The sequence below is a fragment of the Trachymyrmex septentrionalis genome, unplaced genomic scaffold (assembly GCF_001594115.1).
Source record: "Trachymyrmex septentrionalis isolate Tsep2-gDNA-1 unplaced genomic scaffold, Tsep1.0 scaffold20, whole genome shotgun sequence".
NCBI lineage: Eukaryota > Metazoa > Arthropoda > Insecta > Hymenoptera > Formicidae > Trachymyrmex > Trachymyrmex septentrionalis.
In genome coordinates this window covers 5511269-5528408 of record NW_017305180.1, presented here as the reverse complement: position 1 = coordinate 5528408, position 17140 = coordinate 5511269, and the positions used below count along the sequence as shown (strand labels likewise).

General features: G+C 30.5%; 3 protein-coding genes across 6 annotated transcripts; 1 reads left to right on the top strand and 2 right to left on the bottom strand.

Annotated features, from left to right (window-relative positions):
• Window positions 1-553: 553 nt before the first annotated feature.
• Window positions 554-4260, bottom strand: LOC108747710 (DNA-directed RNA polymerases I and III subunit RPAC1). Its single transcript, XM_018485376.1, has 9 exons — window positions 4143-4260; window positions 3373-3587; window positions 3223-3282; window positions 2956-3140; window positions 2690-2874; window positions 1790-1972; window positions 1394-1645; window positions 955-1170; window positions 554-564 (listed from the first exon to the last, which is right to left on the bottom strand). The coding sequence occupies exons 2-8, from the start codon at window positions 3418-3420 to the stop codon at window positions 1055-1057; spliced, it is 1029 nt and encodes a 342-aa protein (XP_018340878.1). The 5' UTR covers window positions 3421-3587; window positions 4143-4260; the 3' UTR covers window positions 554-564; window positions 955-1054.
• Window positions 4261-4450: 190 nt separating this feature from the next.
• LOC108747849 lies at window positions 4451-6821 on the top strand. Of its 3 annotated transcripts, none has more exons than XM_018485710.1 (5): window positions 4451-5191; window positions 5306-5567; window positions 5992-6199; window positions 6268-6397; window positions 6750-6821. In XM_018485710.1, the coding sequence occupies exons 1-5, from the start codon at window positions 4864-4866 to the stop codon at window positions 6791-6793; spliced, it is 972 nt and encodes a 323-aa protein (XP_018341212.1). In that variant the 5' UTR covers window positions 4451-4863; the 3' UTR covers window positions 6794-6821. The 3 variants fall into 3 exon arrangements, with proteins under 3 accessions (XP_018341212.1, XP_018341213.1, XP_018341211.1); XM_018485711.1 differs by having other exon boundaries at window positions 6739-6820; XM_018485709.1 differs by lacking the exon at window positions 6750-6821 and adding an exon at window positions 6492-6593.
• Window positions 6822-7251: 430 nt separating this feature from the next.
• Window positions 7252-9365, bottom strand: LOC108747850 (transmembrane protein 41 homolog). Of its 2 annotated transcripts, none has more exons than XM_018485712.1 (4): window positions 8959-9365; window positions 8444-8564; window positions 8230-8358; window positions 7252-7762 (listed from the first exon to the last, which is right to left on the bottom strand). In XM_018485712.1, the coding sequence occupies exons 1-4, from the start codon at window positions 9029-9031 to the stop codon at window positions 7255-7257; spliced, it is 831 nt and encodes a 276-aa protein (XP_018341214.1). In that variant the 5' UTR covers window positions 9032-9365; the 3' UTR covers window positions 7252-7254. The 2 variants fall into 2 exon arrangements, with proteins under 2 accessions (XP_018341214.1, XP_018341215.1); XM_018485713.1 differs by having other exon boundaries at window positions 9097-9365.
• Window positions 9366-17140: the final 7775 nt, after the last annotated feature.

Sequence of the window (17140 nt, the reverse complement as noted above, 5' to 3'; positions counted from 1 at the left end):
CTAACTTTATAATACTATAAAATTTTTTTATTCTGTTATATATAAAAAACTACACACACACACACACACATACACGAATGGAATATAAATATATCAATAAAAAAGAATAGAACATCTTTGTATCATATATGTACAAAAACAATAGAAATATTAATTATTATAGATTCACAAATCATGCGAGCAGAGGATTTGTACTGATTACAATTACATGTCAAGAGTTTATTTAAAGTTCAAACAAATAATTCACGAAAGAATAAGAACTAATTCTATGAAAATGAATATTAAAATCGCGTAAATCTTTTATATAGTTTAGAATAAAACAATTTTATTTTTACATTTAATTTTTTAGTTCTTTTTCATTATATATATTTACATATTAAAATTTTCTTCGAGAGAGCAATATGATGATTATAAACTAGTATAAAGGTTTTTAACGAGATCTCGCAGAAGATCATAATCACTTTAATTTTAATATTGTCCAGATATTACAAAAATCTGATAAAAATACAAGATATAACTATATTGCTTCAGAGACGGTCAACAGTTGTCGCCAGCGTCTCATACCTAAAACATATTTGGGTGAAATGTAACAAAATTGATAATTTCGCAATTATATAATTGCGACTATTGCACAAAAACTTTGACATAATCATTATTTAATACCAAATCATATAATTAAAGATTAATAATAGTACAATTTTTTATTATTAGTTCTTACAATTCTATAATGAGTTCTTATAATTCTAAAATGAGTTTTAATAAAAAAGTTCAATTATATATATTATAAAGTTTATAATTACAATTAATGATAATTAAGAATTAATTGAGTTATTTTATTAATTAATGAGGCATTTATATATATATATAAATTTCAATAAAGTAATTTTATTAATCAATTTTTAAAAATAAATCGTTAATAATTTAAATATAGATTATCAATTAGCACTGATTTACTTGCATGATCTTGTTATTGCTGTTCACAAGGGCAAATACTTGGCGATAAATTTTAGGTGTCACTTTAATCTTTGTGTCATCAAGATTATTTTGCTTGAATTTATTTTCCTATGTCTGTTAGCTCTGCGAGAAATGATTTACACTTATTCTGGAGTACTTTAACGGCTTCTGTGAATAGCACGGCCGATGGTAATGTTCCCACAGATTCTATGGTGACTATAAATTAAATACACACAAACATATATACACATACACACACACACACACACATATATATATATATATTTATTTATATTTATATTATATAATAAACTTTCTAGCTGTCATAAGCAATAGTTTCAACTTGCCCAAAAGAAAAAATAATTTGTATAACACACAATGGCTGTAACTCAAATTTTAATTAATTCTTTTTCAATGATTCTAGATTATTTATACTTACAGATAAAATGATCCTTTATCCGACTCAATTCCACACAATTCTTTAGCTGATCGTAACGATAGACGTTTCTGGAACAACTATCATAACGAGCATTTTTAACACGCGCCTCCCGGTACTTCTGACCTGAGTTTGTTTCTTGTTCTACTACTTCTATCACGCCGGGGCTGAAACAACTCTTCAAAAGATCCGCGTCTTCATCTTTCACGGGTTTGACTAGCTGAATGACCGGTAAGAAGCGATATGATGCAGTAGCTAAACATATTATATAATACTTACATAAATAATTTATTTTAAACTTAAAAAAAAACATTATATTTGTCTATCTGTTTAATTTATGATATTTATATTAGAATATGAGAATTAAAGAAATTTTTTGTTCGCAAAATTCTTACGTACCTACGGGAGAAAATTTGGCGTGATCTTTGCCGATGCCTTTAACTGCATGCATAAACAAGTGAATCTCATGACCAGGACGCATTTTACATATTAATATGTCGTTTTCTAAAATACCAATTTGTTCCGTTTTAAACATCTCTGCTTGCCGGCCTATTGGTACCCATTTAATGTCCTTACTGTAAACTGTAAAAAGAATGCTACATGTTATGTATTTTATTTATTATGTTCAGAAACTAATATAATATATTAGGTCTTCTAAACTAACATAATATTAACATAATATTAGATCTTCTTTGTCGTTGCACTGAAGTACACTAAAACTTTCTCGCTTTTGTCATTTCAAATATATATCAATTTCAATTTGAGCATGATATAAGAACATTAACGATGTAAGAATATTAATTTAATATTATTGTTAAACTCTTTTATGTCATGATTTTAAGTACGAGTATATATTAGTTCAGCTAGAAAGAACAAATATTAATTTATAAAAGTCAAATCGTCTAAAATTTTCAACAGCTTGATGACAAAAGAATTTCTTATCAGATGAAAAACTTAGGTTCAGTTCCTGTCCTATCATTTCACACATAATTAATTAGAAAAATATTACATTATGATTAAAATAACGCGTGATTTTGCGTGATAGATTAACTTATTATAAGTTTTGAATTTGATGTCAATTTCATCCCATGTATGTTTTGTTTTACAAGAAATTGGAAAATGAAAAATTATGAGTAAAAGAGTATGAGATAAATGATATAATCCAACTTAGAAATCTATGTTTTATTTACATATTTTATCTTGATTAAGAAATTAAATAAACAAAGATTGTTTTTAAAAAATTTTTGAAATCTGATAGTAATCGAAAATTTAATAATAATAAGAAATTCAGTGAAGTACCTTTGCTACTTTTGTACATATCCTCTGGAAGACGAGAATTCTTAGGTGCTTGTGGATTCATACTGCATGTAACTTTCAACTCGTATCTTAGAGTATCATTATCACTCACTGTATCATCTGTTTTTTTGTTCTTCGGAGGATATTCAAATAATCTAGGATCTGCACGAAGAGGTATAAGTCCCAATCTTAAAAGCAAATTACATGTTAATTTGTTATATACAATTTTCATGGACATAAAAACAGAAAAATCTTGTTATTTCTCTCACCTATGTGCAAGTACTTCATCTTGAATCAAACTAGTATTATTTATGATATAAACCTTCTCAATAGCCATACTTGGTACTTCACTCAGTAATATTCTGCGAAATGCATTAGCTAGCGAAGTATGACAACCAATTATATCAAATTCTATTTCTCGATCTTGTTCTTGTACTATATTTATTTTCAGGTTCTACATTAAGAAAAATATTTTTACACATATTGATATACATATTAATACATAATATATTGTTCTCTTTATTACAATATGTTACCTTTACAAATTTCTCTAGCACTGTTGATTTGTCTGTCGTATTACACATATATTCCTCAAACTGTTGAAACAAATTCATATTATATACATATTTATATTATATACATTATATAAAAAGCAAAATGCCTTTAGCGAATCTTAATAAACTTACATTTTCATATTCTTTCATAATCCAACGCGATTCCCTATTATTCTCCATTGTCTAATATAAATTATACTTTGGCGACTAAGATTTGTACTGTTTTTTCTTCTTCTTTTCAATAATAAGCACTTATTTCTTTAAATATTTTTCTCAACTTACGTCACTCGCATACTTTTTACTGTTTTCTTTTATTAATAATTCTTACTTTTGAAATGCTTCAGCAACTGTAAAGATTTTTTTATTAAAATTTTTGAACAGAATATTAATTTCTACAGAAACTAACAATTGAGAATCTTAACAAAAATGAATGTGTTTTTTACTAAATACAGACTAACTAATCGATAATTAAATTGTCAAATAAATTACTTATTTTTTATAGTTATATAATTTTTTATTTAATATAAATACAAACAATTAAATTAGAAATGACGAATTATAGCAGGAAATTTTAATGTAAAAAAAAAAAATAAAGTTTTGCCGGTTGAAATAAATAAGTAATTGAGATTTAGTCGAAAATCACTGACTCCGAGAGAATAATACAGGAACTGAACGTTAGAATAACGGTAAGTCCTTGTGACACTTTTATCATGTGCAAAACCCAATAAACACCAAAATCTATGAAGTTATCCCACGAAAATGAAAAACATAATTGGATTCCCACGCATCGTCAGTTAATTATCAGTTTACTTTAACTCAACCTCGTTTATCTCTACTTCGTTATTTCATCTGATATTTGAATAACGAGACGATATACACCGCGGAAATAAATTATACTTTACCCAAAAGATATTTCAAACATTCTTAAACTGGAATGAGAGAACAATCACGTGTCTCAACACTACCCGATTACCGGTTGCTTCTCCATTATGGAAAAAGCAAAGCATCAAACCATACCAAACTAGTCCAAGTCCAGAGGAGCAGTGCTTTTTGTTAGAGCAGAGTTGCTAGCAATGCTTTTTTCTGCGCATGCGCGATATTTCAGTGTCATGAATTCGACAATACGCACTTACATAATTTTATTATACATATTTTTTTATCTGCACTTTATATTTTCAAAAAGAACTTTATTTTGCTATAATATGTTTATTAATTTTATAACATAATTCTATGATATAATATACTAGGTTTGTTGCGTTGCTTGAAATCCCTAAAAATGTTTGCATTTAAAAAGGGATAAATATATATTCAGGCGTTGAAAAGAGAGAGAACGACGATGTTAAGTGCAAGCAACGCGGACAAACCAAATAACGCACTACATGAACACGGAGCTCTCTGTCTACTATTGTCCTGTTGGTCAAATTTTGAAGCATAAGGGGAGAAAGAAAGAAAGAGAGAGAGAGAGAGCGAGAGAGAGAAGAATGAGTGCAAGTGCAAAGAATAAACGAGAAAGTGCAAGTAAAATTGATAGTAAATGTGTGTCACTTGTCAGTTGTTGTTTAGAATGTAAATAAAAACGTAGTAACGTATAATTTGAGTTTAACACAGACGAGATTCACGATTATGGTCAATCTGGATGAATATAGAGAGAGTGTACGACAACTCAAACAATATGCGGCCGTTCACAATGTATCGGAGGCGCAAACGTCGGAAATATTTCAAGCTTGTTTCCGACAATTGGAAGCTAAGTACTCGAAAAAATCGAAGAAACAATCGAGATCTCTGCGAATTATCTTATCACTCGTTTTTATCTCCATCATACTGTTATGCTTATGCCAAAGCTGGTTAAACGTTATATTTATAAGAATCTCGCAAAACTCCATTTATCCCACTTTATATACATTGCGTAAAGCGGCTGTACCAATTGTCAGCCTATATCCGTCGCTATCTGGTTTGTAATTCTCGAATGATTAGTATATATTACGTTTTATTAGAATAATATAAAAAGTTATAGTATATGGAAGTATCTTAATGTTTACATATTTAATAATTTTTATTACTTCAGAATTATACGACGAATGGTGCTTGATAGAGAATCCATACTTCTACGTCAACGATATGGACTGCTGGCCTTGCACTGTGGTCCATTCTGTACTAGATTTAACTGGTCACAATATCAGTAGATCCTTTAACATCGGTATACCATATACTAGAGCAGAAAATAATACAACTGTCAAGATGAAAGATCTAGTTAATTTATATTGGAGCAACCAAGATGTCTTTGATGAAGATGCTAAAAGAATTTTTTCTACCAATGAAACTTTTAAGTAAGTTTCCACGTATACTGTTAGAAATTTTGTTATGAATTTAAGTAACATATAAAGGAAGCTTGTGGTTATGAGGTAACTGAAGTAATAAATGTTTAACTGAAAACTAAGTCACAGTTTTAAATAAATGTGTGTATTCAATTACATGCAAATCTACATAAAATTTTATGGAAAGTATATTAAATTTCTTATACGTGTACATGTACTTTTCAGTTACAAATATATTAAATTTCATGATATTTTTAAGTGTATCCTCTAAAATCTTTTAAATAGAATCTCACTCTAAAGATTAAATGAGTGGCAGAAGTTTCAATCATTAAAAGAGAAATTGTACTCTAAAAAGAATTTAGAAAGTATATTAATTCAAATTTCTAATTATATAACATCTATCTGATCAAACTATATGTGTTATATATTTGCACAGAACTATCCATGATGTTATGGATAATAGATTGGATATCTTTCACACTGCTTCTCTTTCTACTCACATATCTTGGAGAATAAATCGTATGAAGCCCAATAGAATACTCCGAAAGTTATTTCCAAAGCCAGCGGAGACTCCAAATTGGTGGAGTCAAGGCACAGAGAAATATATTTTCATTGACGAGTCGGAATCACCGGCTTATCCATTGGTAGGTAATGCGTTCTAATTGTTATATCTTAGCACGTCTTAGGTATAAGTCAATTTATGAATTTTTAGCCCAATCCTGAGTGTAGCAATATTGTGATACGATGCGTAGCCGGTGCAAGACTGATAAAAATGACACCAAGCTCGGAATGCGTTCAACATTGTAGATCTTCAACCATCTTATTGTCTGCTGGACATACATGTGAGTATTAGAGACCATAAATAACTTGCGTTCTTTTTTTTATTTCTATTTTATTTATATTGTACATTTTATTTTCTTCTTTTATGTTCTTAAGTATGGTACAATTGGTGGTATTGGAGACCCGTGAGTCTACCAGTGTATAATGCTACTGCTCTTTCTATTGGTTATTTAACTTCGTTTTGTTAATATCACCGATAGAAAAAATATGTACCACATGTAGATATGTACCACAACAATGTAGCTAATAATTGATGAAGTCATATTTAATAAAATTTATTAAGTTCATCTGCATTTTTCCTTCGTATTTACGTTAATTTCAAATATTTATTCGTGCATATAAGATTGTTTGCAGATTTAGATTTTTCGAGTAGAGTATTATTTCTGACAATACAATAACGCATGAAATAAAAAATGAAATTCAGCATTCTATCAACAAAGAAATTCCTGAGATCATTTCCTGGCATAATGTTGTCTAAAATATAGGCATATTTGTGACACTCATAATAAAATAAGTCTGTTTCCACTTTCGCCTATATTTAGTTTACATTTTTAAATGTCTCCACATAATCAAAACACACTTGTAGAAATAAATTACAAACAACAATAAATGAGTTATGCAAAAATTGTTGTGCTCGCAAGAATTTGTCGCACTATTTTGTACGTCTAATTCATATGTCCAAATGTAAACAACTACACGGTGCGAAAAAGCGGACTCTAATCCCAATTCGCATTCGATATATTTTTTTTTTCAATTTCCTAAGAGATTATCAGAAGATTCTGCTCCATGATAGGAAAATTTTCCTCGTAAAATATCGGATTGTCACCTTGATGGTATCGTCAATGGAGCATTGTGGCGTTTACTCGAACTTCTGCTTCAGCTTCTGCTTGTACAACACAGGTAGTAGGGAAAACAATGCAAACACACACAGTACGATTACACTGTTCCACGACAACGCATCCCTCGACGACGTGAGATTGTGCAACGTTTGACCCGCCTGTATGGCGACGAAAGAAGGCGGCGCGACGCCGAAGAAGGTGCCGACAGTGAACGGCATTATCGGCACACCAATTACCGGGCTGGCTACATTGATGAACCAGTTTGGCAGTAACGGCGTCATCCGGAGGAACAGCATATAGTTTAGTAGATTATCACGATGTTTGATCACGGTAATGGTCCACTCGTTTACTTTTTCTGGAAAGAATTTGTACAGCAATCGCCTGCCTATCAATGAGGACAGCAAGTAGCACAGAGTGGCGCCGATCGCACTACATGTACATACGAGTATCAGCGCGACCGGGAAACGGAACAGAAATCCGGAAAGAATTGAAAGAAAAATAGAGCCAGGAATGGCAAATGTTTGCAGGCTATTGAGATATGATGTAAGGAATACATTGTGTATCTTAATAGGATCTTTTTCGGAAAATGTTCTGATACTTAAGTTGAAGTGAAACAAGTATAAAATACAGTCAACATCTCACTGTAAATACTGCGAAGCATTGATTGAGCTAATAAAAAAAATTTACTAATTGTTTCATCAAAGAAAGCTGTGAAGCATTTGTAGCATAACATTGGCTGTACAGCTTTTATTTCAACTTATCACTCCAATGTACACCAGTTCAGAATAGATTTCGAAAAAGGACAGATTAAAAGCAAAGATATGTGACTAGTGCCCGTATTCATAATCAAGACCTTATACTTAAGGCTTCCTTAAATTTATGTTTAGGTGCTGAGCAGTCAATGAAATAATTCGTAGAGTATCTAAAGATATATTTAAGTAAGCCTTAAATATAAGACCTGACAATGAATATGAGTATAGAATATTCAAGGATACAAGATGTATATGATAAACAGTCCGGCCAATACTTGGAAGTAATATAAATCCTTATATCGTTCTAACAGTTTTCCCAAATTCTTGGCATCTTCTATGTGAATCGGTAGCTTCATATGCTGCCTTTCATTTCTATAAAAAGAATATACAAAAGCTCCATTATTATATCTAGTACAATGTACAAAATGTGAACACAAAGATGAATGATTGTTCTTACTCTTCTAAGTCTGGAAAACTCGTGTACACATAAAATAACGCAGCCAACGAGGCTACAAAAATGAGTCCAACAATTATTACTGCTCTTGTTGAAATTTCACCATTGACTGCTTCGGGCACTCCTACAAAAAATATAAAAATATATATATTTATATATTAAATATATTTAATATAAAATTTAATTTTATTAATCTTTCTATTGCAACTTTCGTGACTAAACAAAAAAAAAAAAAACAATATATTTTAGCTGCATTCGGTTTTGCAAATCAGAGACATAATCATTCTATTCTTGTTCACTGAATTCGGAACTTCTGATTTGCGAAATCCAATGCGGCTATTACATTTAATTTCAAAATAAAAGAGAAACTAAAATACATGAAATTAAATAAAGGGCAAATCGAAAAATATATCAAACCTATAATAGATATATAAATACAATAAGTCACATAAATACTGAGGGCCACGTGGGTTCATTGATTTTTTTTTTTTTTACTCTACTATCATCGAATTACTTACGCGCTTTTACACGTGTCACTTTGAGATTGCGTCGCGCCATTTCTGATATACGTGCACGTTTGCTGATCGACATCTAAACACGCCACTTCCCGGCACATTTTCCTCGCAAAAAACAATCACGCGATCGCGATGTCTCACCTGATCTTACGTCAGCTTGCGGCCTCATTGTTCGCCTTTCTCCGGATATCGTTTTCGCGACGAGCTCGGTTTCTATAATCCGCGCGTTTTCTCGTCCAGTCTCGTCTCAGTGCATATCGTACGAATACAATTGACGTGTAATATCAGCGTCAGAACGGCTGCACCGTGACAAGAAAGATCTTCGAATCACAAGGCTGATAACAGCTTCCTTCGCTTTTAGCGAAAATCAGCTGACAGCCTCGTGTTGTCTCGGCATTGGATGATTGGACACGTTTTAACCATAGACTGCGCGTTTCCGTTATAAGCATGAAGATCGTTAAACACGTCGGCAATGTAGTTTGCACGTTTGCACTTTCAATCATCTCTTCATATGCGAATTTTTAAGTTTCATATTGTTCCGGTCTCATAAAAATCTAAAAAAATTCTTGCATGTGAAAAAGCTTTAATAATAAGTTTTTGCTATATAGATCTCAGATTGTATTTCATATTAATTTTTTTACAAATTTATGTACCAGAATTCGCAATTAAAATAGACATTATAGACAATTCAAGACAGTTCAAGTTTGTTAAAATGTTAATAAGATCGAGAGAAGAATAGTGAATCTGTGTTTTTCTTACAATTGTTTATTATATATGTATAATATAATGATGGGAGAAAAGGAAAACAATTTATATATCCTTTTGTTTAGAAATAGATGTAATACGTGTTATAGAACAGATTTGCTATAGTATATCGACAATCAGTAAGGTAGTGATTGATACAATTAATTTAAAAAAGCATTTTTCGATCCAATTAATCACTTTTTAACGTTCTTTATTATTATTATTATTATTATTATTATTATCATATTAACCGTGAAGTTTAAATTGAAAAAATAAATTTGTTTGAAATATATTATATACGGAGAAAATTTTATATTTAAAATTACTATAATGTGGTAGTAGCTGCGGACTGCCATGACAATTATAAGTTTAAATGCTACAGTTATTTTTTTAAAAAGAATAATTTTTACACTTTTTTATAGTAAAAATTTTGTATTACAAAATCGAAGTTTGTTGAATAAAAGTTAGTATTGTAAAGATAAATAAAAAATATATACCTAGCAAATTTTGTTTGCGTTCCATAGTAGAAATTAACTGTTTTCATGTTAGAATATGGTTTAAGCGCTGGCTTTTAACAAAAATTACTTTATTTATGTGATAAAAATTAGTATTACCATAGTAAAAGTTATGTTGGAATCATGTTGTGATGGTCCATCGAAAATACAAGACATAATAAAGTGTAATTTAAAATTGTATTAAAATACTTAATACAAAATTTTCTCCGTGTAGTGAATATCAAGTAACATAACATTAATGTTATAATTTCATGCTTATATAATAGTGTAACTGTTGTGTAATATATATTACGCTTTTACTGTTGAATATAAAATGATACATTATGTTATATTACTATCATATTTAGTGTTTACAAGGATAACGACTTTGTTCGTTCCTCTACAGCACAAAGTTGCACAAAAGTTGCAGCAACACTGTGAAAAATGACAATGAAATCGACGTCGGCTTGATGCTTTTGATGTCGAATCCACATCGATTCGATGTCGATTTCATTATCATTTCTCATTGGGACTACTGCAACATTGCAGCAACGTTGCATGTTGCAGCAATATTGCAGAGATTTTGCTGCGATATTGATGTATGAGTTTTTTAATTTTGTAATAAAATTATTTTAACGACCGTTCAAGAGTAGGAGAAAATTGTATCGCTTAAGGGAAACAGAATGCATAATTTGTTTAAAATTTTTTATCAAGATAAGATATACCTATACATAACATTATAATTATGATTTGAGCTGTGACTCGTATAGTATATTTCAAGCAATCGACAGTTCTTTTTTTACTCCTCGATAGGAATTATGAAGAATATTCTCGTCTATTTCGGTACTTCCTTTCCTTTCCTTTCTTACTACTCTGCCACTCTTCGAGCAGTTGAAAAGTGGAAAACACGAGACTTTACGGGATACGATTAAAATAATTTCCTTCTTGACGTCTTTCGAATGGAATGTGTAAAAGATCTAATTATACTCTTATGCATTCAAAATTGCCAATTTCATCGTCAATAATGATTAAAAACATGAAAAAATAGACAAAATATTAATAATGCTTACATTATGCGAATCAATTTTAAAAAATTTTAAATTTTTAGAGATTCTATAAAACAGATAAAAAAATCACTTTCAAGTTGTGCAAGAAATTTATGTGTACAAGAAAGAGTGAGGCACTTGATATAAAGAACGAAATGTTTTTCTAATCTTAATTACTACTATCGACTGAGAATTATGCTACTATTAATTTTTTAATTTTTATTTTAGTTTTTTGACCTTAAAAAATAGCGCATATCAGAAAGTAAACAATAGTTTAAATTAAAAATAATTTAAATTTAAAAAAATCTTTTTTTAAGAGTTTTACAAAATTAACTTAAATATCCAATCCCAAAAGGAAAACATAACATTATAGTAAGATCAAACTAACATCGTATTAAAACATTTTAGGAAAATCATAATGATGCTATTCGATACACTTTTAACAATGATTTTGTGATGAATTCTTAATATAACAATGCCATTTGAATTAATTTTTTAATTAAAAATTATATTATGTAAAAAATTCATCGAAAAATCGTCGTTAAAAGAGTGTAAAAATGGGTATAATATCGTTATGATTTTTTAAATAATAATTTCTACTTGATATCATCTTGATCTTATTATATCTTGATCTTATTATGATATATTTTATCTAGGATTTAAATAAATATTACACGGTTATACATATACATATATTTAAACTGAAAGCTAAAAGAAATTATGAAAATAATGCATATATTGTGCTAATAATGCATATATTGTGTTAGAATATTATTAATCTATAAATCCTAATATTATTATATATTTCACGTGATGTTAAAATGTAATTTGTAATTATTCTACATTTTTCACTTCTGTATATTTTACTATGTAAATAATATTCAATGCGACACAATCGTCGGCACTGTTTGATACAATAACATAGAAAGGAATACGGAAGCGGGCGGAAGGAGAGAGAAAGAGAATAAAAGAGTAAGAGAGTAAAATCGAGAGAAATAGGTAAGGCTCTCTCCTTCGTTCGTTGACGACAGACCAGCTCCAGATGCTGTCTGCCGAACTAAACGTAGCAAACGTATGTCAAGATCACGCTGGAGCGATGCTTTGGGACATCTCGCCATGGGAAAAGAACAGGAAGTGGAAACATCTTTTGACGTGAACTCCCGTAGGAATTGCCTGGATCGATTCAGGAGCGGACTAAACAAGTAGATTTAAAATGTATTTACTTTTCGTTGTGATAATTGAGCTTAAAATAATAATAATAGAAATATATAGGAATAACATTTATAGGCAGTATACATTAAAAATAAAACAAGAAATTAAAAAGTATCAAGAATGTTTTGGCTACGCAACATTAGCTAAAAGTGTCTGTTAAAGATCAGCTAAAAAAGTATTTATATATAATTAATTAATAGTAAAACATTTATTTAAATTAGTTAATTAAAAACTTGTATCATAAAAATATATCCTAATACTATCTACAAAAGAAATAAATCGACTAATAATTTAGCTTCATGTGCAGCGAATTGATAATATTTTACTGCAGTTTTATACCATGCAAAATATACTCTACTTTTTTTAAAGATAAATGTGATAATTTTGAGATAAAAGATTACTATATAATTTAAGATTTAGAATAATCATTATAATTTAGGACTTAAAATAATTATCCAAAAGAATCTCAATAAACACGCAAATCTTACAGACATTTCGAAAGGCGACTTAAAAGAGACGTCTGTAAAACTTTTTTGAAAAGATGACTCTTTTGAAAGATGACTTTAAGCTGACTTTCAGTCAAGTTTTAAAGACAACCTTTTTAAAGATGTCTTTCAGACTTAAAAGAGACGTCTATAAGACTTTTTCAAAAAACGTCTTTAGGACGACTTTTAATCAAGTTTTAAAGACAACCTTTTTAAAATGTCGTTCAGACATCCGTTTAAGTCATCTTTCAGATCATTGTTTTAAGATATATATTTGAGAACAAAAGATAAGACATTTTTATAAAATAATTCGTAAAGTTGAACTGGTGATATAATGCATTTATAACATATCGTGCTTTAGTTGCTTATTTGATTCTTTCGACTACTTTTTGCTTCCGGCAATTCCAGCGGAACGCCAAACCGTCTAAATAGTAAATGTGTATATTGCAATATCTTATAAATATTGAATGAACATGTTCCGGTATACATTGTCAGCACTGAAAATCTATAGTAATCGTGACGTAAATTGTAGATTTTCGAATATCTATAATTCACGTTATGTATATTTGAAGATTTTCAATACTGTCAGTATATATCGGAACTCGGCCAATATAACTTATAGAAATCGTAATGTCCAAAATTAGTCTGAAAGACGTCTGAAGAATGGCATCATAGAATATCTCAAAGACGTCTTATAGACATTATAGGGGGATTCTCTGAAAGACAACCATCAAAATGTTCAAAACATGTCTTATATGACGTCTGACAGACATAAGATATCTTAAAGACGCTGTAAAGACATCTTTTAGTAAAAAATGTCGGACGTCCGAGGGAATTTTAAGTCGTTTTAAAGGCGTTCTTTAAGACGCCTTATTGTTTACTGGGATGTACAATATGTTTCAAATAAATTTAAAGTAATTTAAATTTTGTGCACAAAACCAATGCGTCCGGTGAATCGTGGTTACATTCGAATGGTTCGCATTGAATGCTGCTAGCCTTGTTGACTGACGCTTCCGAAAGCAATAACGCGTACATGTACGCGTATGTACATGTACGCCTCGTCACCGTTAACTAGTCTCGCTCCTCCACCCGTTTCCTTCCGTTTTCCTAATTCCGTTTCCTGATTCGTAACGCTCGGCGGACCGGCGGCGAGTACGCGAATAACGAAAGCCGCGTGAATGAAATGATCATATATTAAGTTTCTTCGACGGGGCGCGGGGAATAAATTTACACCTGTAAGTCCGAATAATATCGCCGTTGCGATCGCGCCGGTAATGAGCCCCGCCCCGAGATGAATTAAGGCACCCGAAATGATCTTCTTCTTCTTCTTCTTCTTCTTCTTCTTTTTAAGTTTTAATTGGCATTTCCTTCTGCCGAAAGCAACCTAGCATTCCAATGTGAAACAAATAGAATTCGTAATCGAACACTTATCTGATGTTAATGACGAAGGGATGAGAATTGTGAACTTGATACGTCAACAGCGAATCAATTACAAAGGATACTTTTAATGGATAAATGATGAAGAAACGCTGCTCAAAGAAATGCAACATATCAAATCAAAAGAAAGTCAAAAGGACTTTACATCGTGAAAATCAAAATGATGATTTTTTTTGTCAGAAGAAATCATTTTGTAATATTATTATTTAAATTTATCAGCGATTCAGAACATTCGACAAATCTCGACGATCTAAATAAATACGCTATCTTTGTCTCAAAATTATCACATCTATTAAAACGAGTGAAGTACATCCTATTGAATACATGCATGTATACAATTAATATCTAAATTATTATTACCTTTTTAATATTATATTACAGTATTAATTAATTAAAAAATATAAAAATTTGATAGACATCACTTTTCTATTGTTACAAAATTTGTCCGTTTATTGACGTCAAGAATCATAAAGCCATTTTGATTTTTTGTTCACTTTGATGTGTTCCTTGGGTGGGCGTTATCGCTTTTGGCCGATCTATTATGCAATTCGGCATGGCGCGTGCGCAATTTGCGCATTCAGGTAGATTTGTCGGACAGATTAAAACGTGCGCTAGCGATCACGCCGGCCACGTTAGCGACGATAATTAGCTTACCCACGTGCAGCGACGATAATTAGTTAGGAATGCAACAAAGTCATAATGAGATCGGGGAATCCGCGAGAGATCGCCCGGAATACGTTACTCCGGAGATGATTAATAAATGCCGCTCGATATAATTAGTCGTACATATCGCGCGCTAATATCTAACGCCGATGGCTTCCTGGTCAATCCAAGATACAACAAATGGAAAAAAATATTGATAGGTATTTGTTTGAATATTTTTAAATAAATATTTACTAAAACGTAAAGCTATATTTATTTGATACTATAACCTTTAATTTTATTTAGCTATCATTTTGGTAGAGTAAATATTTATTTAGTGTAAATTTATGTTTACTTTAATACTGCTGAAAAAAATATGTATTAAGATTTAATAACTTTTCACCTTCAGTGAAGATGTATAGTCAATTTGCTAAATTTTTGAGAAAAACGAATCGAGAATTAACGAGATGATATAACGAGAGCATATTTATTTAGAACGCTTTGTTATTTTTTCGTTGCGTATTGTAATTTGCACACTACATTTATAAGTAAATTATACTATGTTGTAAAAAAACAATCTCAAAACATTTTTTTAAGCACAACATTTTGCAGCACAATTTTTCTCATCGGTTTTTTTCCTCCGTAGATAATTCATATCAAAGCACTAATTTATATTAAAATAAAATTGAATCCGATGAAGAATTAGTTTTCATACATGATATAATTATAATGTGATGAAAAAATAAGTGTCATAAATACAAAGCTCAATAATGGCTCAATAATTTTTTAGCTATAATGGCGTGTCAAATTTGTGCTTACCTTTGATATATCATAACTCAAAAACTATATTATATCTTTTGTTCACCATAATATAAGCTACATATGTAAAAACTAACTTATTTCACCGGGGGGACTCAATTTTCTATATAATTTTCTATACATATAATGCGGGATGTTTTGTCAAATTAACAATAATTCTTCACTGAGAGGAAAATGTTTGGTATTTGCAACTATAATTATAATATAATACATATTACTATAATTACGATTATTATTGCTACAATAATAATAATAATAACAGTAACTATGTACATAATTCTAGTCATATAGTTCTAACCATATTTTTTATGGTTGTCCCAAAATATATAACTGTAAAATTATAGTTACTTGAATTTTTATTTTCAACTATTTTATGATAACTATAATTATAGTCATTTTAGATTGCGAACTACATACATAGTTACTGCTATTATTATTATAGTAGTAATAATCATAATTATAGTATAATATTGTATATAATTATAGTTGCAAATGCAAAGCATTTTTCTCTCAGTGTTCTTTCACCGTCTACGTTACAGGTCTTACAGGTAAGCGACCAGCCAACCAGTCGCTTCTCCGCTCGGCTCTAGGGTTAATACCACCGTGGAATGCAGGGGGACCGAGTTAGGAGAGAACGGGGGGACGCGCTGGACCACTCCGCGCTCCGAGGCCGTTATCTCTCGCGAGTTTAATCATCTCAGGTAAGAGAGGAGATCGACATAAGACCGGAGAATGGCGTAGAACCTGTCGGACCTCTTCAACCCCCCTTTGCGCGGATCTCACGACAATCTTCCTTTTCTTCCTCTCTATCTGGAGAAAATTTCTTCTTCTATCGACCAGTCTGTGCCGATCTCAATGATCTTGCTGCTTCCTCCGTCTCTTGTCAGGGCCGCTTTATCGCATTTATGAACCCTACAGCCGATTTGTTACAATAATAAATAAAACACATGCATGTATAAGGCCTTGCTTATTAAAGCAATGCTCGTCGGCTCTATCAATTTTTTCTGAGAGATTAAATTTGAGGATAAAATGTTAAATTTAATATATTAATATATTAAATTTGTGTATGTTTCGACTTATAGACTTTTTAATTATTTGTTGTAAGAAGGATTTCTATTTAAGGAAACCATGGAAACCTTGTTTCTTTTTTCTTTCTTTCTTCATTTCTTTAGACATGATTCTTGTATGAATATAATTTCTTTTCTCTTGGATACTTTACTTCGCAAATATAATAATTGTATTTTTGATAGAAATGTATCTATAAAAAATATTCTTACAGATATGTTTCTATGAAAATCATACAAAC